General features: G+C 37.1%; 1 protein-coding gene across 4 annotated transcripts in view; it reads left to right on the top strand.

Moving 5' to 3' along the window:
* The first annotated feature begins 13,034 nt into the window (after positions 1–13,034).
* SF3B1 (splicing factor 3b subunit 1) overlaps positions 13,035–25,404 on the top strand; it is a 48,802-nt gene continuing 36,432 nt past the window's right edge. For 2 of the 4 annotated variants that reach the window (XM_016433758.2, XM_056794159.1), the window contains exon 1: positions 13,057–13,185. In XM_016433758.2, the coding sequence (XP_016289244.1) occupies positions 13,158–13,185 (28 nt within the window). In that variant the 5' untranslated portion in view covers positions 13,057–13,157. Of the gene's footprint in view, positions 13,186–25,404 lie in introns of all 4 variants that reach the window. The other 2 variants (XM_001369907.4, XM_056794158.1) reach the window with 2 other exon arrangements.

Below are 25,404 nucleotides of genomic sequence, written 5' to 3'. Positions count from 1 at the left end.
CAACACCAACATATACCACAATTTGTTCAGCCATTCCCCAATTGAAGGGCATCCCCTCACTTTCCAATTTTTTTGCCACCACAAAGAGCACAGCTATGAATATTCTTGTACAAGTCTTTTTCCTTATTATCTCCTTGGGGTACAAACCCAGCAGTGCTATAGCTGGATCAAAGGGCAGGCAGTCTTTTATCGCCCTTTAGTCATAGTTCCAAATTGCCCTCCAGAATGGTTGGATCAATTCACAACCCCACCAGCAATGAATTAATGTCCCTACTTTGCCACATCCCCTCCAGCATTCATTACTTTCCTTTGCTGTCATGTTAGTCAATCTGCTAGGTGTGAGGTGATACCTCAGAGTTGTTTTGATTTGCATCTCTCTGATTATAAGAGATTTAGAACACTTTTTCATGTGCTTATTAATAGTTTTGATTTCTTTATCTGAAAACTGCCTATTTATGTCCCTTGCCCATTTATCAATTGGAGAATGGCTTGATTTTTTTTTGTACAATTGATTTAGCTCTTTATAAATTTGAGTAATTAGACCATTGTCAGAGGTTTTTGTTATGAAGATTGTTTCCCAATTTATTGCTTCCCTTCTAATTTTGGTTGTATTAATTTTGTTTGTATAAAACCTTTTTAATTTGATGTAATCAAAATTATTTATTTTACATTTTGTGATTTTTTTCTAACTCTTGCTTGGTTTTAAAATCTTTCCTTTCCCAAAGATCTGACATGTATACTATTCTGTGTTCACCTGATTTACTTATAGTTTCCTTCTTTATGTTCAAGTCATTCACCCATTCTGAGTTAATCTTGGTGTAGGGTGTAAGATGTTGATACAAACACAATCTCTCGCATACAGTCTTCTAATTTTCCCAGCAGTTTTTATCAAATAGTGGATTTTGGTACCAAAATCTGGGATCTTTGGGCTTATCATAGACTGTCTTGCTGAGGTCACTTACCCCAAGTCTATTCCACTGATCCTCCTTTCTGTCTCTTAGCCAGTACCAAATTGTTTTGATGACCACTGCTTTATAGTATAGTTTGAGATCTGTGTGACAAGGAAATCACTTTAAAAGACTTATATATATTAATTTAAGGTCGCCAAGGAATTCAGCTATGTAATTCCTAAATGAAAACTCAAGTCAGCAGTCAATCTTTTATGGAGTTTAATTACAATAGGAGGAAGAAAGGAATTAGAGATAGAGAGAGAGAAAAGGGAGAGAAGGGAATAGGGCTTAAATACCCCTTCTGTTTAGGCTGGGCCAAAAGGCCCAAGCCCTTAGATAGCTGGGGCAAAGAAAAGAGATCAGTCCCTATTACTCACGTGACCAAAATGGAGAAACAGTCTCAGAGGCCCCCACCTTCAGCTTCCTTCAGAGCAAGCTTCTCAGAGCACACTCCAACCACTCAGACAAACTCCTCAACCACCACCCCCAGTCTTCAGACCCCTCTCTCTTTTTAAGGAAACCATCCAAGTTGCCTCCCCTCAGTTCTCACATCTACCAATCACTGTCCATCAATTTCCCTGTGCCAATGGAGGCTCTAGCTTAACCCAGGACCGCCCAGAGGTCTCTGGCTTTGCACATGTCTGTTGAAGGTCATATTTTCAAATAATTAAATCTTTGATCCTTTGCTACAGCCCTTCCTAAATCCTGTTAGGACTGAGTAGGGTGGAGATTGATTCCAAGTATCTCCATTGTATCAATTCTAAAAGCAATCATGACTCAAAGAAATTCCTGTTCTATGCTTAAGCATAGGTCAAAGTCCTTTCCATTGTTCAGCAAAAGGTTTCTGTCCTAAAGTAATCTTAAGAAGGGAGGAGGAGGAACCTCCCATGCCAATGGGGTTCACATTCCAATAGACTATCAGTAAGAAATTTTCCAAGTATGAAATTTTCCAATGGTGAAATTTCCAACATTTATAAGTCTAAGGAATTTTAAGGTTTACAATCCCCCCTGATGATCATTGGGAGACTAGTCTCCCCATTGATCATTTAACATAATCATTTTGTAGTTCTAAATTCACTTCTATAAGATATACACAATATTCAATTTTCTAAGAGAAATTAGAATAGTGAGAGAGGAAATAGAAAAGAAAAGAAAGCAAAACCAATGTTTGCTAGGCGCATTGACAGAAAGCCAAATTAGGGGCAGTCCCTTTTGGCATAAATGTGTACAGTTACAATAAATGTTCAATCAAAAGTTCAGTCCAATCAATCACATCCAAAGTTCATTCTTGATCTTCTTGATGAAGTGTAGGTTTTTGGCATCTTTCTGCAACAGTTCATTCTCTGGATATAAAAGTTTCAAGCTTCTTTCTTGAAGATCTTTTCTCAAACAGAATCAAAATCTTTGAATTTTTTTATAAAAGTAAAATCTTAAACAAAATTCTTGGATTTTTATAAAAATACAATCTCAAACAAAAAAAAATTCAAAAATTCTTAGATTTTAAATTAAAATACAATCCCCGCTGAAGTAAGTATTTAAAAAAAAAATCAAGTTTAGCTCAGAATGCAATGTTCAGTTATGGGGGTGTATGTGTCAATTATCAAAAGAATAGAAAAATAATAAAAAACATAAGAAAAATTCAAAATAGACCTTGTATAGGTCCAGTTTAAAGTAATTTCTATCCCACAAGTATGTAGGACAGAATGCAGTAATATTTCACTTAGCCATTTGTAGCCAAGACTACAGGAAGTTGCCATAATATAAGAAGAAAAGAATTAGAATTCTATTTTGATGGAGAAATGTCATTCCCTTGTCTGATTTTTTTTCCTTCAGAGATATAGGGAGCCAGCATGATAGTCAAGCTTTGTACTTCTTTGAGTACTTCACAAAGAGTGTAGATACAAGGAAGTCCTACGACTTAAACATAAGTTAAGCGTCGCAACCTCGAGTCTCACTTTAATATTTCTTGTGTGCTCTATTGGCACTATTCAGGTTTAGTCTGTGCTCCTTGTTTTTATCCCTTTTCCTGGAATCAGACACAAACATTAATCACAGTCCTATAATATTTTATCAATAAATGGCAGGTTCCCATAGTTTAAAGCTTTTAGGCATATATTGATATTATAGCAAGAGTATATATATTAACTTGTATTACTGCAGGGAAAAATAATATTAATATTAATTATGTGTACCTTCAGTACAAAAAATGAGAAAAAAATCAAATATTCTGATCAAAAAAGAAAAGAAAAGAAATAAGAAAAAATAAGAAAAAATCAGTAATTCAATATATCCTTGAAAAAAAAAACCAGCATCCACTTGTCTATGGATTATTATCTCCAATTCATATGATAAGATAGAGTCACAATTCATATGATAGGATAGAGTCAATCAGTCTCAGCAGAAGATGCTTTCTTCACATGTGAGCAGTGAATCCAAGAGTCTCTTTCTCCAATCTTTATAGATGTTGGAGTAGTTAATAATATTTGGAATGGTCCTTCCCATGAAGGTTGAGTTGCTCCAGTTCACTTGAAAGTCTTGATATAAACTTTATCTCCTGGGTTCAGGTCATGCAGAGAAAAGTCTAATGGTCCGGCTTGTACTGCAGCTCCGGATTCATGAAGTTCACGTAGTTTGTGCTGTAACTCCTGTATATAGGAAGCAATAGTAATATCTCCCCCTAATAGCGACGTATAAGCCTGGGAGAAAGGCTTAGCCTGTATAGGCGGATGTCCAAAAAGCATCTCAAATGGTGAAATATGTAAGTCTCCTCTAGGCCTGCTTCTAAGATAAAATAGGGCCAGAGGGAGAATTTCAGGCCATTTTAAATGGGTCTCAGGGCATAATTTGCCAATCATAGTCTTAAGTTCTTTATTCATCCTCTCCACTTGGCCTGAGCTCTGGGGGTGATATGGAACATGGAATTTTGGAGTTATCCCCAAGCAAGAATATATTTGGTTTAAGACAGAATCGGTAAAATGACTCCCTCTATCAGAGTCAATACGTGTTGGTAGGCCAAAACGAGGAATAATTTCTTTTAAAAGTATCTTTGCAACAAAATCTGCTGTGGCTCGGGTTGTAGGAAATGCTTCTGGCCATCTGGTTAGTTGATCTACAATTACTAGACAAAATTTATAACGTCCAGCCTTTGGCATCGTTATGAAATCTATCTGTAGATGTTCAAAAGGTGTGTAAGCCAGAGGACATCCCCCAAAGGCTTTTCCACGATATGCATGTTGGTTATATGCCTGGCAGATAGGGCAGGCTGAACATACTTTAGAGGCTATAGTAGTTATACCAGGGGCTATCCATACTCTCTTGACAGAGTCCACGATGCCCTGGGTGCCAAAATGACCATTTTTATGAATAGATTGAGAAATTTGGTTATAGAAACTTCTAGGGAGCAGGGGTTTTCCTTCAGATGACACCCATACTCCATTAATTTGTTTTGCTTTAAATTTTTGTTTCCATTTTTCCACTTCCTTTTCATTATAGGAAAGTGATAAATTTAAATTATCAGTGGTTGTTAATGTTAAAATTAATCCAGGTCCTTCTATGGCTGCTAGTTTTGCAGCGGCATCTGCTCGGTCATTTCCTCTAGAGACAGGGTCAGAGCCACCTGTATGGGCAGAGCAATGAACTACAGCTAGGGCTTTAGGCAGTTTGAGAGCAGAAAGAACTTCATTAATAATTTCTGCATTAGCTATGGATTTTCCAGCTGAGGTTAAAAATCCTCTTTGGAGCCATAACATCCCGACTGAGTGACAAATGCCGAAAGCATATCTAGAATCCGTATAAATTGTTGCCTTTTTATCCTTGGCAATTATACAAGCTTGTTTTAGAGCTATGAGTTCTGCTCCTTGAGTGCTAATGTTAGAAGGTAGTGAAGCTGACCATTCAGTGGCAAATTCTGAGACTACGGCAGCTCCAGTGTAACGTATGCCATCCCTCATAAAAGAGGAACCATCGGTAAATAAAATCAGATCTGCATTGTCTAAGGAAGTGTCCAAGAGATTATCTCGAGGCTTTTCTGCCATGGACACTAATGTTTCACAGTTATGTAATGGTTCTCCTGAAGTAGGTAAATCTGGAAGCAAGGTGGCAGGGTTAAGAGTTGAACAGCGTTTCAAGGTAATATTTTCACTATTTAATAAGGTTATTTCATACCTTGTAATTCTCTGATCCGAGAATGCCTGTGTTCTATGTTTTATCAATAATGCTTCAATCTCATGTGGGCACATTATTGTTAATGGACATCCCAATACTAAATCAATGGTTTTTGTTACTAGTAACTGCAAGTCCTCCTTCCTTTGCATTTTTTTTTCATGATTTCCTTGGATATCCTTGATCTTTTGTTCTTCCAAATGAACTTCATTATGTTTTTTTCTAATTTAGTAAAAAAGTTTTTTTGTAGTTCAATGGGTATGCAAGTAAATAAGTAAATTAATTTGGGTAGGATTGTAATTTTTATTATATTAGCTCATCCTACCCATGACCAATCAATGTTTTTCCAATTATTTAGATCTAGTTTTAATTGTGTGGAGAGTGTTTTGTAGTTGTGTTCTTATAGTTCCTGTGTTTGTCTTGGCAGATAGATTCCTAAGCATTTTATATAATCTAGGGTGATTTTAAATGGAATTTCTCTTTCTAATTCTTGCTGCTGATTGGAAATCATTGGAAATATGTAGAAATGCTGATGACTTATGTGGGTTTATTTTGTATCTTGCAACTTTGCTAAAGTTGTTGATTATTTCCACTAGCTTTCTAGTTGATTCTCTAGGATTCTTTAAGTAGACCATCATATCATCTGCAAAGAGTGAATGCTTGATCTCCTCATTCCCTATTTTAAAACCTTCAATTTCCTTTTCTTTAATTGCTACTGCTAGTGTTTCCTAGTACAATGTTAAGTGATAGTGGTGATAATGGGCATCATTGCTTCACTCCTGATCTTATTGGGGAGTCTTCTAACTTATTTCCATTGCAGATGATACTTGCTGATGGTTTTAAATAAATACTACTTATCATTTTGAGGAAAGGCCCTTTTATTCCTATGCTTTCTAGTATTTTTAATAGGAACGAGTGTTGTATTTTGTCAAAGCCTTTTTCTGCCTTTCTATTGAGATAATCATGATTTCAGTTAGTTTGATTATTGATATGATCAGTTATGCTGATGGTTTTCTTAATATTAAACCAGCCTTGCATTCCTGGTATAAACCCTACCTGGTCAGAGTGAATAATTCTTGTGACATATTGCTGAAGTCTCTTTGCTGATATTTTTATTTAAGATTTTTGCATCTATGTTCACTAAGATTGGTCTATAATTTTCTTTCTCTATTTTTGGTCTTCTTGGTTTAGGAATCAGTACCATATTGTATTATAAAAAGATTTTGGTAAGACTCCTTTGCTTATTTTGTCAAATAGTTTGCAGAGTATTGGGATTAGTTGTTCTTTAAATGTTTGATAAAATTCACTTGTGAATCCATCTGACCCTGAGGATTTTATCCTGGGGAGTTCATTGATGACTTGTTCAATTTCTAACAAATAATTTTTAAAAATAATATTTTATTTTCCCCCATTTACAAGTAAAAACAGATGATAACATTTATTTTATTTGAAATTTTGAGTTCTAAATTCTCTACCCCACTTCCACCCCTACCCTCTTCCTGAGATGGTAATCAATCTGATATAGATTTTACATATACTGTCATGTAAAACATTTTTCCATCCTAGTAATTTTATGGAAGAGATCTCAAACAAAAAAAGAAGAAAGAAAGCAAAATATAGGTTCACTTCATATTCAGACTCCATCAGTTCTTTCTTGGAGGGCAGGTGACATTTTTCATCATGAGTCTACTGTTTTGGATTAGGACATTGCTGCTCTTTATTGGCATATAATTTAGCAAAAATAGTTTCTAATCATCATCATTATTATTAATTCTCTTTTTTTCTTTTGGTAAAGAGATTTTCATCTCTCAAAGAGATTTGCCAATAGTTTCTAAGCTTTTAAAAAAATAGCTATGAAATGCTTTTTGCCATGGCAAACAACTGTAAATAAAGTAGGTGCTCTCCAGCTGAGGAGTGGCTGAACATATTGTGTCTTAATGTAATATAATATTATCCTTGTGCTGTAAGAACATGTATCTATATATGTATATACACATTGTCCTTCAGTGTTTCACAGTTGGTTTCCTTTGCAACTTAATACTTATTATATGTGACTGAAGGACTCTGATTAATAAAGTGGACAAGCATGATTCCAATTCGCTGACTGACAAAGAGGTAGGGAACTCAAAGTGCAGATTGAGACATGAGTTTCTTTTGTTGTGCTTATTAGTTACAAAGTTATTGTTGTTGTTTTTAAGGGTGGTGGGGAATTGAGAGAATTGACCAGTAGATACTGAAGAAAGAAAAGAGAGTCAGTGTAGCATTTTCTAAAAAAGTAATCAGGGGGTTCCGAAGGATACACAGACAAGGACAGCTTTGGATTTAACGTGTTTAATTTATTGCATAATTTTAAAGAGAAATGAAAGTATCTCTAACAGAAACGTGAAGTTTCAGGACAATACTTTTTCTGTTCTTTCTTGTATGTGGAAATATTAATATTTGTTGATGTTTCCCAAGTTCAGAATACACAAAAAATGAGATTATTTAAAAAAAAAACAACTCCTAGTTATATCTATTATTTGCATTTCTTGTTTTCAGTTTTATCTCTGATTTTTTAGAATGTTTATATTTGTATTTAACTGAGATTTTAAAATGTTATTTTGCTAAATTTTAAAGTTATATGCCTAATTCATTGATCTGTTCACTTTCCTGTTGATGAGTGTGTTTAATGATATAAAATTTCCTGCAGAAGTATCTAGATTGGTCATTGAATAGAGAACCAGACATAGAGATGGGAGGTTCTGGGTTCAAATGTGATATCAGATATTTCCTAGCTGTGTGATCCTCTGCAAATCATTTAACCCCCACTGCTTAGCCCTTACCACTTTTCTTCCTTAGAACCAATAATCAGCATCCAGTCTAAGACAGAAGGCAAGTGATTTTTTTTGTTTTGTTTTGTTTTGTTTTTAAATACCCCTAAGAACTACTTTATCTGTATCTTAAGAGTTCTGGTAAAGCTCTAGGAACTTTAATGGGTCAAACAAACAACATTAAAAAAAATTTTTTTTTAAGAATTCTGGTATGCTATATCATTGTTGTAATTTTCCTTAATGAAAATTTCTGTGATTTATTCCTTGCTTTTCTTTTTTTCAAAAGCCCTTACCTTCTGTCTTAGAATCTATTCTAAGTATCAGTTCCAAAGTGGAAGAGTGGTAAGGTCTAGGCAATTAAGGTTAAGTGACTTGCCCAGGATCACACAGGCAGGAAGTATCAGAGGCTACATTCAAACCCAGGACCTGTCATCTCCAGGCCTGACTCCTTTCTATCCACTGAGACATCTAGCTGCTCCTCTGTGATTTATTCTTTGGGCCACAGGGTAGCTTTTCTGGGTGACCCATGTATAAGAGATGGTATCCCATATGTTCTAAAAATGAAATTCTGAAGTAATTCAGTCATATGGAACAAATTTAGTTTAGCTGGAAAAAAAGAAGCACTGAGCAGAGGGAAAGGCATGTCCATTCTCCTACCTCTTTGGGATGGATTAGAGACAGGTCATGGGAGTTAAGGAAATTGAGAAACTGGGAAGTTTTTGTTCTCAAAAGAGTTGAGGAAAAGAAAAACACTCAAACCAGATACTAACTTTATTGAAGAGGAGGAAGTGTGATTCATAAATCCACTGATGATAGTGATCTTTAATAGAGAATAGCTGCCAATGGATAATGGAAACAGAATGATCTTAATGTGGCAATGAGAAGCCAAGATTAGGTCAATTCCCCTGGTGGTGAAGGATATGTCAAAGGGTTTTAAAGAAGGAGCTTTAGCATATGAAATGATAAAATATCTTCAAAAGAAAGCTAGGTTTGCGTGAATACCTAAATGGGGAAGAAACATGAAAGGAATAGATCTAGGATCATAGGATCTTAGACTTAGAGCTGAAATAGACCTTCCAACCAGCTGTAGATGGAGAAATGAAGGTAAAAAAAAGTAAAGTAATTTTGACACAGAATCACAGATATACAGTTGAAGAGAACCTCAATGATCACCTAGTACAACTTAAGTGGCAGAGAGATATTAGAATTCAAGCTCCTATAGAAGTTTGGTAAACAGTGGATAGTGTGCAAAGCCTGAGGCAGGAGGATATGGCTTCAAATCTAATTTCAGGCATTTCCTAGCTGTGTGACCCTAGGCAAGTCACTTAACCCCAATTGCTTAGGTAGTTTTGACTCTAAGACAGGCAGTGAGAGTTAAAAAACAAAAAAACTCAAGTCTTTAAAAAAATTTTACCTTTTGTCTTTATATCACATTTACTTATAAATAGTTGTTTCTTCCTCTCCCAGCAAAAGTATAACTATCCCTGCCTTTCCATAACCCCATCAACATTGACTATTTGCATTTTTGTCATCTTTGTCATTGTGGAACCTCTTGAAAGAGATTAGTAATCACTAAAAAGAGCTTGTCTTGACCATGCACATAAGAAAAACTAAATGGGTGAAGAATGCCTATTGGCCACACTATAGCATTCGTTTGGATAGAAAACTGCAATTGGATAGAGAGCCTATAAAATTTATCTATCAGCATGAATTTATGGAACAATGTAGATGACCTATGAGGTGGGGTTGCCTGGAGTTGAAAAAGAAAGCAGATAAGATTTCCTTTGTGGAATTATAAAGGAAGGAAGGAAGGAAGGATTTTTAAAGCATTTTCTATGTGCCAGGCCCTGTGCTAAGCACTTTATGTTACTTAATCCTCACAACCAATCCTGGAAAGTATATGCTATTATTATCCCCATTTTGAAGTTGAGAAAACTATGGCAAACACAGGGTTAAGTGACTTATCCATGATCACACAGCTAATAAATGTTTGAGGCTGGATTTGAACTTAAGACATTCCTGACTTAAGATCCAGCACAAAATACCTAGTGCACTCTCTATGGCAGTGATGGTGAACCTATGGTATGGACACCAAAGATGGCATGAGGAGGGCTCTCTATGGGCAGATGCGCTGCCTTCCCCTAAAACTCCCCCCCCCAAAGAGTTTATTACTAGAAAAAGGGACTTAGGTGCGAACTGCTCCCTTCCCCTTCCCCACCATGCCTGATGACATTTTTTTCACATCTCCCATCCCTCTGTTCAGCAACCAATGGGAGCACACAGGGAGTAAAGTGGGTGGCTCACAGGCACACACTTGCTGAGGGCATTCCTCCTTTTACCTCTCTGCCTAGCAGCCCAATGGGAGTGCTTTCTCCCTCCCTGTGTGGGGTAAGGGGAGGTAGGGTACACCTGGCACTTGGTGTGGTGGGGGGGGACACAGCACTCAGTCTGGAAGGTGGGGGGTGAGGGGCAGGGCCCAGCACTCCATCTCTAAAAGGTTCACCATCACTGATCTATGGGCTTCTTGCAAAGTTTCTTTAATGACTCCAAACTTCTCATGGAAACAGAGGCCCATCAAGGCCCAGCAGATATTCTACTGATTTTGTTCTATGGCACTAAAATAGGAAATACAACATTCCTTGAAAAAGAAATATTAAACAGATAGCAGTGATTGGTGTGAACAGGCAGCAAAATATAATCAATGGACAACTTCAAGGTACAGTAGTAAAAAGCTGATTCCATAGCAAGAATGAAAGACTATGGATGGAGAACTGGAATGTTCTAGTGATACTTTAAAAGTGTCAGGGGAAATGGATGAAAGGGTCTCATACATCAAGTAGAACTCATTTTGAGAATTGATGACCAAATGTCTTTGGCTTCTGATTGTTATCTTAGGAACGAACTAGTTAATTGATTAAGCAGCTAGGTGGGGCAATGGATAGAGTGCTGGGTCTGGAGTCAGCAAGATTCATTTTTTCAGAGTTCAAATCTAGCCTCCAGCACTTACTAGCTGTAGGATCTTGGGCAAATCACTTAAGCTTATTTGCCTCAGTTTCCTCATTTATAAAATTAGTTGGAGAAGGATAACAACCACTCCAGTTTCTTTGCCAAGAAAACCCCAAATTGTGATCACAAAGAATTGGACACGACTAAACAATAATAAATGAATTGAACAGATCACAAATCTATTTGAGAATTATTGTTACCTATTTGCTGGATTTGAGGTGAAATTCTCGAGTTGTTTTACTCTGTATTTCTTTTATCATTAGTGGTATGGAGCAATCTTTCACCTAGTTAATATTTTCAATCTATTTTTAATAACTATATATTTTGATCACTTATCAGATGGGGAATTGCTCTTGGTTTTATAAATTTCTGTTAATTCCTTATGTATTTTCACGATCAAATCCTTATCAGAGATATTTTGAAGCAAAGATATTTTTCTCCCAATAGATAATTTCCCTTCTTATCCTAGTTGCCTTGATTTTGTTCATTAAGACTTCCCCTCTTAACCAAAATTATGAAGAGAAAAGTGACAACTCATACAGAGATAGCATTTAACAAACTTTATTGCTACTCACAAGGATAGAAGGAGAATATCTGATAGTTGGGCCAGCCTCCTAGCCAGCAGGGGGGCCCATACAGTGGAGGGAAGAAGTGGCATATACATGCTCCATATGAAGACCCAGAACTCTTCAGGACTCAAACTTATATAGAGTTTTAAACAAAGGGCCAGTATAATACTAATAGAAGATTGCCCTGTGACCTAGAGGACAGTAAAGTGAGGATATTTCCTAAATTGCTGTATAAAGAGTGAGGAATGAGAAGCAAGGATGTAGGAAACTTAATTCTCTTTTGGCCAATCCAGCAAGAGGCTAAGGGGAAATAGTCATTCTCTGGATTTATTAAACTCCACATACCTGTATTCTGAGGGACTGGGGCTATATCAGTCAAACCTGTTTTTATAAGTGGAGAATACTTTCAACATTTTCTTCCAGTTATTTTAAGGTGCAAGTGTTTATTTTGCTGAATATTCATTTAGAATGTATTGTGGTATAATACTGGTCTAACCCAATTTTTTTTTGACAAACAGCTTTCCTTTTTCACCAAGGGTTTTAGGGAGTCCTTCCCCAAGTTCTTTAGGTCCTTAGATTTATGGCATACTGGATTACTGAGCTTTTGACCTTTATCTCTTGTTCTACTGTTCTTTTCTGTTCTACTGAATTTTTCTATTTTTAAACCAATATATAACATCAGCTCCAACAGTTTCTCCAACAAAATAGATATCGGCTACTGTAGCCTTATTTAAAAAAAAAACTAGAATTTTGAGAAGCTATAGCAGTTATTTTTTAAAGTGTAGTAGAAAGGCTGAGGCTAAAATACAGAGAACTTCCTAACAGTTTGAGGTTGCAGAAACTCCTTTGTAAGTTACCTAGAGATGCCTATTGATTTAATCAACTGGGATCATAATAAGGTCATAGATTTAGAGTTGTGAAAGATATTCAAGTTTTTCGAATCCACATTTCTCAATTTACAAAAAAGGAAACTGAGGCTTAAAGAGGCTCAGTGCCTATAGCTACAAACCAGTTTGTCAGGGGCAGAATTTGAACCCAATCTTCCTAAAATCAAGCTCAGCAATTTTTGCACCATCCCACATTGCCTATCCTGAGCTACTAAGGGCTGCTTTGTGACACTGTGGATAGAGTGCCAGGCCAGTAGTCTGGAAGCCTCATTTTACTGATTTATTAAACACTGCAGAAGGTTAAAATGTTAAGACTTGCATGTTCCTTTTTTACATGCTGTTATACGGGAACAAATAACATTTGACTGAGAGAATTATGCAAATAGAGCTTAATTATTATTATGGGGAACAGAGGGATTCACAAGATGTCTCTTATAGGCCTCTGATTACGTAACGCCACAAAGTGGATCTTTCTATTCAAGAAGAATCTTTTCTATCCATAAGGGTGTTAAATTACAGTTGACTTTAATTCACTTCTGGGGGCCAATCTGGGGCTGACCTCAGGGTTCTCTTCGACTCCCACAACCACAATGCACCGGGCCACGCCATCTTAGTAGTTCCTCTATCACGTGATACTCTCTTGCGCGCACTCCCCTTTGGCGTCTGCGCAGAAGCTTCGGCTCCCCTCCCCCTCCGCTATTTTTCTCGGTGGCGGCGGCCACGAGCGGAAGTTCTTGGACGTACCAGTTCCGTCTGTGTGTTCGAGTGGACAAAATGGCGAAGATCGCCAAAACTCACGAAGGTAAGGAATATTTCCCTGTTTTCTCTTGATCACTTCTTCTCTTAAGTTCTTGCGGTCCCATTTCCCCCTCGTCCTTTTGTTTTACCTTCTCTGGGGTCGAGAAGACAAACTGTAGGCCTCGGGGTTTGGGGTCGATTGGGCGGCGGCGCAGGCCGCGGTACGATGTAATGGCGTCCCACCCGCTTTCCCCCACCCCCTCCCCGACAGCGCTTTGTCTTGTGCTTCGGTGCTACTCTTCCCCTTGTCTTTCTTTGTGAGCTCGATGAGCTTCTCCTAAACGCACAGGAAAAGGCCCCGGAGAATGAGATCGTGAAAAAGGCGGAATCGGGCTCGGGGGAAAAGGGCACATGCGCTGGTCTTCTCTACCCCTAGAAATGGTGTTATTATGCCTCAGACGAGACAGGGAGGGACTCAAATATGGTGTTTTTATTTGTGGCATCGCGGTGAGGTTCCTCCGGGGCCCTTTGGTTTCCGTCTAGCCACATGTAGGGCACTCTACATGTTTTACTAACTAATTTAGTTCAGTATTTAGATTTGCCTGAGCGAAGCTGTTTGGTACCGCCCTTGTTCCCACCCCACCCTACCCCCTCCCCATTATTCTTTTTAATTTTTTTGTAGATACTGTTGTACTAGAGGGAATGGGGGAAGGTGGTTTCCTTAATGTAAGAAGCTTAGGCCTTAGTTTTTCATTTTGAAATTATTTTAACGCGAGGGAGAGGGGTTGTGTTAGCAAATTGGTAGTTAATTTACTAAAATTCACTGTATAGTCTGACTAGGGAGGGGGAATTTCTTTGTATCTCCAGCTCTTAACACAGTGCCTGGCACGTAGTAAACGCTTAGCGAATGCTTCTTGCCTTGAATGTAGAGCTCCGTTTCTGGTTTTCCAATTTTAGTAGCCACAAGAGGATTCCAAAGAATGTTACGCCTGAGAATCTGAAACTAGGCAATTAAAACTTATACCTACATATTGTTTAAAAAGCTATAGTCTATGTAATATAGCTCTATAGCTCCTACTGTTTAAAAACTTAAACCGGATGTAATTTTAGTGTTTTTCAAGTTTGTGCTTTTTTGTTTCTTGAACATTACTACCCAGAAGTGGTGTTTTTCAAGTGTTTCATTATAATAGCTTGTAAGAATGAGTAAAAGAACGTAAATTTGCATTAAATTTCTAGATGATACAATGATGGTAGGGATAGCCAACTCTAGATAATAGGATCCAAAAAAACTTACTATTTTACAAAAGTTATATAGCTTTGATTCTTAATTCTGTGGAATAATTTTGTCTTGTCACTATTTTTTATGCTTCACTTTCTGCCTTCTAAAAATGTTCTTTATTAACATGTTTACTAGAAGGTACCCATGGATAGAATGAGGAATTGAGTTAAGAGCAGTAGGTTTTGCTAAGTTTCCACATCTCGGTGTAAAAGCTTTGGTGGGTAAGATAAGATATTGAAAACCATTAATGTTAAAGTAATTTTTATGAGTGAATTTTCATGATCGATTTGAGCAACTTGATTGTATTAGGGTCATTGAAAACTGACTTGCTTTTTGTAATAAAGTGTATGTTCAGATAATTATATTGCCGAATAAGTTACCAACCTAGTTTACGTGTTTGTGAAAAGATTGTTAGATATTGAATACAAGACATTCCAGCTTAGTTTTTATTTAGTCACTAGCTCTACCTGCAGTTTGTACCTTGTCTTGTGTGTCTGTTTAACCACATCCTTTCTCTGAGGTACCTTTGTGGATCTTTGGTGTCACTTCCCTTCATTATGCTACGACTCTAGGGTGTCAGTCTATTCAATTCACATGATCTACTCGTCTACACAGATTTTTGGAACCTTGATCTTGCTATTACTCACACCATGTTCATGAACTCTGAAATTCCTTTATCTGATCATAATACTTGTTATTCGATTTTTTAATCTTTACTTTATTATCACAAATTATGCTTTATCTTTCAGTTCCTCTACCTTTCAGTTTTTTAGTAGGTCATACCAACACTGGCTACATTTTCTTGCCTTCCCCATCTTTACTTCTTGGAGAATGAATTTAGCTCTATGACAGTCTAAACTCTTGTTCTCTTGCCATTGCACTGATCACACTTGCCAAACTTAGTCTTGGATTATTCCTTTACTTTAATTCATGTTTATTTATGTAACATAATTTTCACTGCACTTTCTTGGCAGCAGGGTAATTATTTTATACCTCTTTAATTATTCCATAGTTTTTCATCTCTTTTCAAGCCTTCTGTGGCACCCCATCCCCTTTCTCTTAACCTTTGACCTTGCCTCTGCTCCAAAGAAATTGAGACTTTTTGCTGAGAGATTGCTTTTCCCATGTCTTCCTCATATCACTCAGATATTAATCCCCACTATCTCCTTCACTCCTGTCTCACATGAAAAGATGGCTCTTCTTGCAAAGGTAGCCCTCAGCATTAGGAGTTCTTTGCCTAGATTTCATGGATAGTTTTCTGAAAATCCACAAGCTGGATGGGGAGAAAATTACTTCTTTATTTATCCCTTTATGTTTAGTTGCCTTTTGTTGTATCCCCAGCACTTAGGACAGTGCTTGGTACACAGTATGCCCTTTTATTTTTTTAACTCTTAACTTCTGTCAGAGAATCAATACTGGGTATTGGTTCTAAGGCAGAAGAGTAGTGAGGGCTAGGCAATGGGGGGGAGGGGTTAGATTACTTGTCCCGGTGTCCAGAGTCACATAGTAAAGTGTCTGAGGTCAAATTTTAACCCAGGACCTCCCACCTCTGGGACTGGCTCAATTCACTGAGCTACCTAGCTGCCCCCACAGTATGCTCTTAAATGCTTCTTAATTTGTCTTGATTGAGCAATTATAATTTTAAAAAAATTCTTACCTTCTGTCTTAGAATCAATACTAAGCATCAAAGGTCAAGGAAAAGAGTGGTAAGGATTACTAGGCTATTGGATGACTTGCCAAGGATCACACAACACTCAGAAGTATCAGAGATCAGATCTGAACCTAGGACCTCCAGTCTCCAGGACTGGCTCTATCCATTGAGCCACCTAGCTGCTCTGATCAGTTATAAATTTAAAAAAAAAAAACATTTTGAGAAGGATTCCATAGACGTTTCCAGCCTGCCAAAGGGGTATCTGACATTAAAAAGGGTAAGAACTGAATGCCTATCTTCAGAAGATTGCTTCCTTATAATCTGCCTCCTTCCATACCTTCAAAGAAGATCATGTCTCTCCCATCCTTAAGACTTCACGTGATTTTATCATCTCTAGTTATTATCCTTTATCTTTTCTCCCTTCATGGCTAAATTTCTTGAGAAAGTCATCTATACTTGGTGCTTCTAATTTCTCTTCTCTTTTAAATCCTCTGTAGTCTGTCTTCCAAATTCATCATTCAGTTGAAATTGCTTGATCCAAAATCAGAGGTGCTGCCTTGCCAAATCTAAAGACCTTTTCTAAATCCTCAACCTTTTGGAACTCTGCAGTATTTTACACTGCCCAGCACTTTTTTCCTAGATAATTTCTCTTCACCTATCTGAATTATTCCTCAGTCTCCCTTGCCAGATCTCATGTTACTCCCCATTAACTGTGAGTAGTTCCTAAGGCTCTGTCATGGGCCTTCTTTTCTCCCTTTATACCCTGGGGTTCTTCGTTTCTGGCATACTCCTTTGGTAGTCTTGTGAAACCTATGGATCCCATCTCAGAATGTTGTTTTTAAATGCATGAAATAAATAGGATTACTACAGGAAACCAATTAATTGAAATAAAGATATGTTTTTTTCCAGCCTAGGTCTTGCATGGTTCCTCTGAAATCTCTCCATAGCAGTCAATGGTTCAGTTTAATAATCCCTGCTCTATATTATCTTTATTGGTGATCTTATCAGCTCTCTTGAGTTCAATTATCTCTATGCAAATGATTCCCAGTTGTATAAATATAGCCCTAATGTCTCTCCTGAATAAGGCCCTAGTGTCTCTCTGAAGCTCCAAGTCTTCTATTTCCAATTGCCTTTAGGACATTTTGAATTAGAAGTCCCTGCAGGCATTACCTCAACATGACCAAAACAGTACTCTTTATTTTTTCCTTCCCAAACTCCCCCTCTCCCCAACTTTCTTATTACTGTCAAGAGTAACATTTTTCTATCAGTAACCATGGTGACTGAGATATCATTCCTTGTTCTTGAACTCAACTCACATGTCCTCCCTGATCCCAGGCCCATCTTCTTTTGTTTTTCTTATTTCCATTCACTAAGCTTTCCACCTAGTACAAGACCTTCTTTATTCCTAGACTACTCTTCTTAATAATCTAACGTGTCTTCCTGCCTCAAATCTTTACCCATTCCAATCCAAACTCAACTCAATTGCCTATGGTTTTCCTAAAACAATAGGCTCTTCCTCCATTCCCTCCCTACTTCTTCCCTCCTCTTCTCCTTCACCAGTAAAATACAATGGTTCTTTATTACTTCTAGGATCAAATATAAAATCTTTGGTTTTAAAGCCTCTACCACCTGGCCTCTTCCTTAACTTCAGTATTCTTAAACTTTTCTTTCCTTCAGGTACTCTCACTGGCCTATTGCTCTTCACATATGGCATTCCATCTCCTGACTGCCTTTTCACTGACTTTTTCCATGCCTCCACTTCCTATTTTCTTTCTAGACTTGATTTGAATCCTACCTTCTGCAAAAGGCCTTTTCCAATCCCTTCTCCATTGCTGTGTCATTTACATTTATATTTACACTGTTTATTGTATGTGCTTAGTTCTCTTCATGTTGCCTCCCCCATTAAATGTGAATACCCTGAGGGCTGGAAACTTGTTTTTGCCTTTCTTTGTCTCCTCCAGGGTTAAATTAATACAATAACTGACACACACTAAGCACTTAAAATACTCTTCCACCATTCTGCCTTTATCATCTTTATCAAAAAGCATGTGTTGCTAAATAGGACCCACAGAGTATATTTGTGTATATATAAAGATTTAATGTACATGACCTCTACTTTCTATGATTCTTTTTATTTATTATTTCTATGATTCTTATAACTGAACATAGGTCAATCTCTAGAGTATGTTAGCAAAATTGGAAGAGAACTTCTAGTGGATCATCTAAAAATCTTTGATACTGGATTTTTGTTGTGCTGAAATTTGAAAATTCTGACTTTTTAATGGGAATATTTGATAGTGAACGTAAGATAAAGCATGAGATTAGTCTGAGAATTTGGGGATTTGTACAATTTCACAATTCTAGCATGGTAAAGTGAAAAGAGTGATGAAGTTAGATTTGAGATTCAAAATCCAACATCATTATTTGTATAACTGTGCAAACACTTCAGTTCTGGCTATTGGGTAGCTTCCTCATTTGTAAAATGTGGGAGGTTGGATCATAAGATCTCTAATTCTTCCAATTCTAAATCTGTAATTCTTTGAACTTATTCCTGTTTTACATTCATTACACAGGGATAACCTGGATTCTCAGAATAATTTATGGTGAACAGCACTTGTAAGAAATTATTCAACACCTATTTGAATTGACCCCTGCCTTATTACTAAATCAATTAGTTTATCCCTATACTAATACCTAATCAATATCCAGATTAATGTGATTTTCTAAGGATACTGATTTTTTTTTTGTACTAACAGATCTTAACAGAGTTAAGGGTAATCAACTGATCTGAATACATAATTTGGAATAATTTGATTAGATTATATAGTTGAATAGTCTTTTGTTGTGGTTGTTAGATTTTTAACCTTGTTAGAACATGTACTTATCTGGCCTCAAAATGTCCTAACTAGAGGATCTCTACCCATGTGGCCTGAGGAGTGTCATTATGGGCAAGGAAAACCTCCACCCTGGACTATATGAAGAGATGTTCTAATGGGATGGAAAGTCCCTACAAAATGTCCTCTTGTTATTTTAGTAGTCTGTTGCCCAACTCTGTACTTAACATTGGGGTAGAGATCTACCAGCTTGTTACCTTGGAATTTGCTCACCCTTTACTTTGTGAATCCCATTGTGATTGTGGGGACTACTAATGAGATTTTGTATTGTACCATCTGAATTGTTGGTTACCTAAAGAGTTATAAAATTTGTACTCTAGAGTCTTAGACCATAAGGAAAGCCTAGGATCCTAATTGTTAAAGGGGTTGAAAAGGGCTTATTTAATAGCCATTGACTCAGAGCTCTGCCTCAGTTTTGTTTATTGCAAGTTGGACAGATTTCTGGCATTATACACTTTTATGTTTTTGATTTCTCACCTTTCTTGAATTAGGAGAGGTAACATTAATTTTGGAAAGATTTGAGTCACAAATGGTATAGATTCTGGTTCTCTCTTGTTCTTCCCATGAGAGAGGTATCTTTTTTTGTCCTTTTGGGTATCAAGTTATATACCAACCAGTGAGTGACAAAGCCATATGTGAGTCCATTTAATAGGATGATAATGGCAAAATAGTCTCCCAGTTTTTCCTTTATGAGATGTAACTTTTTGACTTAAAAGGATTTCTATTAGACTGAAGGCTATATGAATAAATTTTTTTTTATTAACAGCATGCTCAGCTTCTAAATTTTCCTCTAGTGTCAATCCTGTAGTTAATCTTAACCACAACTAAAAAACTGATAGCAAGTTATCAGTTTATTATATACTCCCTACTTTTGCTTGCTCTTCATCCACAAGCTTCTCCAAAGTCTGACTTCAAGCCTCTTTTTCTCTCTAGGGTTTTCCTATTTGTCAACATACACTTCCCTCCCTTTAATTATCCCCTTCTGCAGGGGACTAACTCTGGTCCTGGAAGGGTTTCAGTAAATGACAAATCATCTCCAAAACTAAACTCATCTTTCTTTAAAATGTCCATACTTGCCAAATATCCATCTGTCTTTAAATGATGTCACTATTCTCTGAGGTTTCTAACTTTATAATCAATTATCTTTGATTTCTTCCTTTTCCTTCACTGGGTTCATTTAGTCATTTGCGAAATTCTGTGATTTCCACCTCTGAAAATTCTCCCATCTGTTTTCACTTCTACTTGCCATCATCCTTGTTAAGACCCTCATCAGACTTATTTTAATAGCTTCCTAGTCCTTTTGCTCCCAGTTTTTCTCCATTCTGTTCTATCTATGCTGCTCCTAAAATAAGCTTCTAACATACAAATACAAATCTGACTTGACTGTAGGTCTGAATTACTTTTAAGGTAAAGTACAAATAGCTTTACATTTAATTTTTCCCAAAACTTCCCTTTCATGAATTGTGGGTTGGTTGGTTTGTTGTTGTTGGAAGGGGCTTTTTTGTTGTTGAAATAAACTTTCCAGCTTCTGCCTCACAGCTTTTTTTTTAAACCCTTACCATCCATCTTGTAATTAATGCTGTGTATTGGTTCCAAGGCAGAAGAGTGGTAAGGGCTAGGCAATGGGGGTCAAGTGACTTGCCCAGGGTCACACAACTGGGAAGTGTCTGAGCACAGATTTGAACACAGAACCTCCTATCTCTAGGCCTGGCTCAATCCACCGAGTTACCCAGCTGCCCCCACCTCACAGCTCTTTTGAGACTCAAATAAGAATAAATGTAATAGCATTGGTTTGAAAGTCTTGCCTTTGACACTTTTACTAGCTGTGTGGCCATTGTTAAGTCACCTGACTTCTTGGAGCCTCATTTTCTTCACCTGTAAAATAAGAGATTAAAAATGCCTGAAGTACTTGCATCAGACTGTGAGGCTCAGCTGTGGTAATGTATATAGAGCTTTGCAGACTTTGTTATCCTGTGCTGTCCAGTTCCTCTTCTACAGAAACTTCCTCCCATGTCTGTGGAGGACTCTTTTTCCACATCTTTGCCTGTTGAAATTCTCTTCCTGTTCAAGCTCAGTTACTCCATTTTCCAGGAAGAATCCCTTCAAACTGAAAATATTCTCTCCTTGGATTTCTTATGGCTGTTTGTCTGGATGATGTCTGGACAAAAAGGCCTTTCCCTTATTGTATTTTCCTTATGTAATTGTGTGCATATATTTTATTCCTTGAATTAGATATAAACTTCCTAAAGACAAGGATTATGCCAATGCTCATCTTTGTAGTTCGGCAGTGTTGAACTATTGAAATTGGCTTGGTGCTCTCTCTCAAATATCTTCTCATCTGTCTAGACATCTGGTAAAGTAATAGTCCTAAAGCACAAATCTGAACAAAATCCTCAATAAGCTATTAATAAACTCAAGTGGTGCCTTGCAAATACAAACTCCTCTGTCTGATATTAAAAGCTTTTCAAAGTCTGACTCCAACATACTTTTCCAGACTCATTATACATTATTCCCCTTAAAACACTATAGTTTATTAAAAACAAAACAAAACATAGTTTAGCCAGACTCTCCTTGTGTTCCCCACACATGACATGTTTCCTATTTCATCTTTCTGTATCTGGAATGTACTGCCTAGCATGCAGTGCTTGCCAGTATTAGATACTTAATAAATACTTGTACACAGACATTTTCCTGGAGATTAAATAGCTATTCAAATAGCCCAATTACTGGGGCAAGTAGTTAGAAGATCTCTGATAGAATGTATGTCAGACATTAGCATCTATACATTGTCCCACCTGGATAGTACATCTCTCTTTATCACCAAATATGTTCATATTTGTGAAGCAATTTCTTTTGAGGCTCTTGATTTTAAAAATGTTTTTTGATAACTATATTTAAACAAAGAGTTTTCTTTGCAGGCCTGTCTTTTATGATTTTTTTTTAACACTGGAAAGATGTTAGGTTTCACCATCCTACCAAAGGAGTCCATGACAAAAAAAAAAACAAACAGTTATAACTTCTGCTCTAAAAAACGAAGGAAGAAGAGCTTTCAATGGATTCATTAATTTATTAATTTGCTTCTTTGACAGAGCTAAGATATAGAAAGGAGAAAGGAAGAGAAAAGGGAGTGAAGAAAAAGGGAAAGGTGAGACAGGTGCTTAGTTTAGAAAATGAATAGTGAAGTGTTCCCTATGTGCCTAAGGAGTCATAAACTCAAAGACTTTTAGAGATGGAAGTAATTGCCAGGGTCAATATATTTGCTAAAGCCAGATTGATTTTTCAATTTTCAAATAAAAAAGAAAAAACAAAACTGGGGAAGAGGGAAGGGTAAGTATGTAACAGAAAAATCCTTTGTACCATTACTAAAATGAGAGTGGGGTGGGAGGTGACTTTAGGGTATTTCAATTGAATAAAACTCAACTCTATTGGAATTTTTTTTAAACATCCAGGAGGGTTTTAAGTTTGTATTGTTGAATTAGGAAGCATTGGCTACATCTCAGGTCAAGTCTGAGAACAAGACTTATTTTAGGTTTCTCTGTATGTCTAGTGCCTACCATAATGCCATGAACTTATGAAGTTGTTGGATTGTTTTGGAAATCAGGCTACTCAGAAGTTGATTTTTTAAAAAATATTTTAAATTTTTAGTATGGTCTTTTAAAAATTATTAGGCCTGTTGTTTCATAGGTATGGGGAGCATTCCACTGAGGAAGTTCCTCTATGCCTGTTGCCTTATAGAATTGGGATAATAGCACCTTCCTTATAGGGTGTTGTGAGAATCAAATGAGTTAACATGTAAAGTACTTTGCAAATCTTAAAGCACTAATTATTATCATTTACCAATGCATATCTGACACCTCTACAACTTGGTCTTAGACTGTACTTAGACTGTAGCCTGGGTCACTGAGAAGTTAAATGGCTTCCATCTTTTCCATTGTTTTATGATCCTCTAATCTGTATTTTGCCTTTACTGTGATTTTTAGTGAGTGTCTGTATTACTCATTTCTTTTCCTGGCTACACTCTACCCTCTCCCTATCTCAATCCTTTGGTTAGCCAGTTCAACTCTTATGTTATCTTCTATGCTCTTCTGTTCCTTTCTTGTTAATCATAGATTGCTGCATGGAACTAGGGAAAATTTGAAACCATGTTTATTGGATCTACACTACATGTTATATTACATAATAATCTCAACAAGGCCTTCATCATAAGGGAACCCTTTTATATTGCTTTAATCAGTTTGTCTTCCCACTCATTACAGCATCTGTTCAAGCTTTTCATTCTTCCTACAGCCTCTAATAACTCTCTCCTGACTACTTTGTCAGCTGAGGACCTTGCTTAAATACTTAGCTTAAAATAGAGCTCCCTCTTTTCTCTCTTCATCTCACATCCCTCTGAGGCTTTCCCTCACTGTCTTCACCCCTTTCTCACCTGAAGAGATGATCTTTTTGGTTGAGGCAAATTCTTTCACCTGCAACCTTGACCTCATTGCATCTGTCTTCTCCATCAGATTACCACTTCTGCCATCCTCATTCTTCAGTTTTTCCTTCTTTACTGGCTGCTTCTTTGCAGCCTACATATACGACCCAGGTCTCCCCCATACTTTAAAAAACTCTCACTTGATCTGTCTATTCATAATCCTCTTTATTTGAATCACTAACATTTATATAGGACTTTCTAGATCCCAGTTTGGGTTAAAGGCTTTACAATTATTTTCTAATTAGATTTTCATGACAATCCTGGGAGGTAGGTGCTATTATTTTTATTTTACAGATGAGGAAACAGATGAGGAAAACAAAGGGTAAACTCGGTCACAAAACTAGTGTTTGAACTTAGGTCTTCCTGGTTCCAGGACCAGCACAATATCCCCTGGGCTGCTACCTCCCTAGTCACCTGTGCTTTACCAAAATTAGCTAAACTCCCTAAGAAAGTGTATATTTAGTGCCTCCATTCTGTCTCCTAAAACCTTCTACAGTCTGACTTCCTTATGAGTTCCATCGTAAAACTGAAACTGCTCTCCAAAATTACCAGTGATCTCTTAATTGCCCAAACTGGCCTTTTCTCAGTCCTCATCCTTCTTGACTTCTCTTTAACCTTTGACATATACTTAACCTTTTCTGGATTTTTTTTTCCTTTCTAGGTTTTCATGACACTGCTCTATTTCTAATTTTCTTACCTGTCTGATTGTTCCAACTCAGTTTTTTTTTTCCTGGTTCTTCATAACAGTTCATTCTGTTTACATGTAAGAACTAATGAATAGGAACATTCACTGTGGGTGTTCCCCCAGACTGTTCTGTGTCCTTTAACCCCACTATATTCTCACTTCATATTTCCTCCCAAGAGTTTAATTTATCTCTATGCCAATCACTGGTCCACTTACCTAATATCTCTGCTGACCTCCAGTCTCCCACCAGCAACTGCCTATTGGACACTTTGAACTGGATGTTCTGTAGACATCTCAAACTAAGAATTCCCTAAATAAAGCTGATTCTCTTTCCTAACCCCCACCCCCTTTTTCTTCTCTATTTACTTTTGAGGGTGCCACCATCCTACCAGTTACCCAGACTCCCCAAGGTGTGATCCATAATTCCTCACTCTTTTATCCCCTTCCTATATCCAGTCTATTGCCAAGTCTTGTTGATTTCACTTTTCCAAATTCTTTAAGTCTTCTTTGATGCTGCTACAACAATGGAGCAAGCCTTTGTCACCTCATATTGGACTATTACAGTAATTCAATAGATTCCATTCAACTTAGGAAACATTTATAAAATGCCTACTATATGCCAGTCCCTGTCTGCAAGGAATTTACAGTCTGAAGAGGAAAGGCAATAATATCCTTCTGGAAGGTTTCTACCAGAAGTCACAGAAACATACATTCTACTCATTAAACTCCCAAGGCTGATGATTAAACAGACAGTTTTCCATTGCCTAAACATGTGGAGTGAAACAGCAAGGAAGCAAAGGACAGAGAAGCCAAAAAGGCATGGTGGTAGGGAACAGACACTCAGTAACCAAGCATGGATGGACTGAAGACAAGCATTCAGGGGTCAGACAAGCTGGCCAGGTGGATTGGGGTAAAGGTTTTCTTTTTGGGGCAAGGGAGGTAGGGTCCTCATCAATCTGTTCTTTCACTTAGAGTTTTTTTTTAAGGGTTTTTTTGAGAGAAGGGGATGAGAGGTTGGAGTTTGGAGCCAAGGGGCAGGAGTAGAAAGAGAGAGAACATAGTATTGTACAGGAAAGTTAACATAGGTGAGTTTTTTGAATGTGAATTTCTTTCAGAATTATTTTAAGTAAAGTCAAGTTTTTTTCTTAATGTGAATTTTTGTAAAATGAAAACTTTTTGTATTTGGTTTTAGAGTTTTTTAATAATTTGGCCCCTTCCTATCCTGTTTTCATAGACTTTGTTCTGTGTCACAGTCTCTAGGATCCAGTGACGTTGACCTTATTGTTCTAACAAGATTGTT

This window comes from Monodelphis domestica, chromosome 4 (assembly GCF_027887165.1).
Source record: "Monodelphis domestica isolate mMonDom1 chromosome 4, mMonDom1.pri, whole genome shotgun sequence".
Lineage (NCBI taxonomy): Eukaryota > Metazoa > Chordata > Mammalia > Didelphimorphia > Didelphidae > Monodelphis > Monodelphis domestica.
The sequence above is the reverse complement of the archived record's forward strand: the minus strand, read 5'-3'. Positions and strand labels throughout refer to the sequence as shown.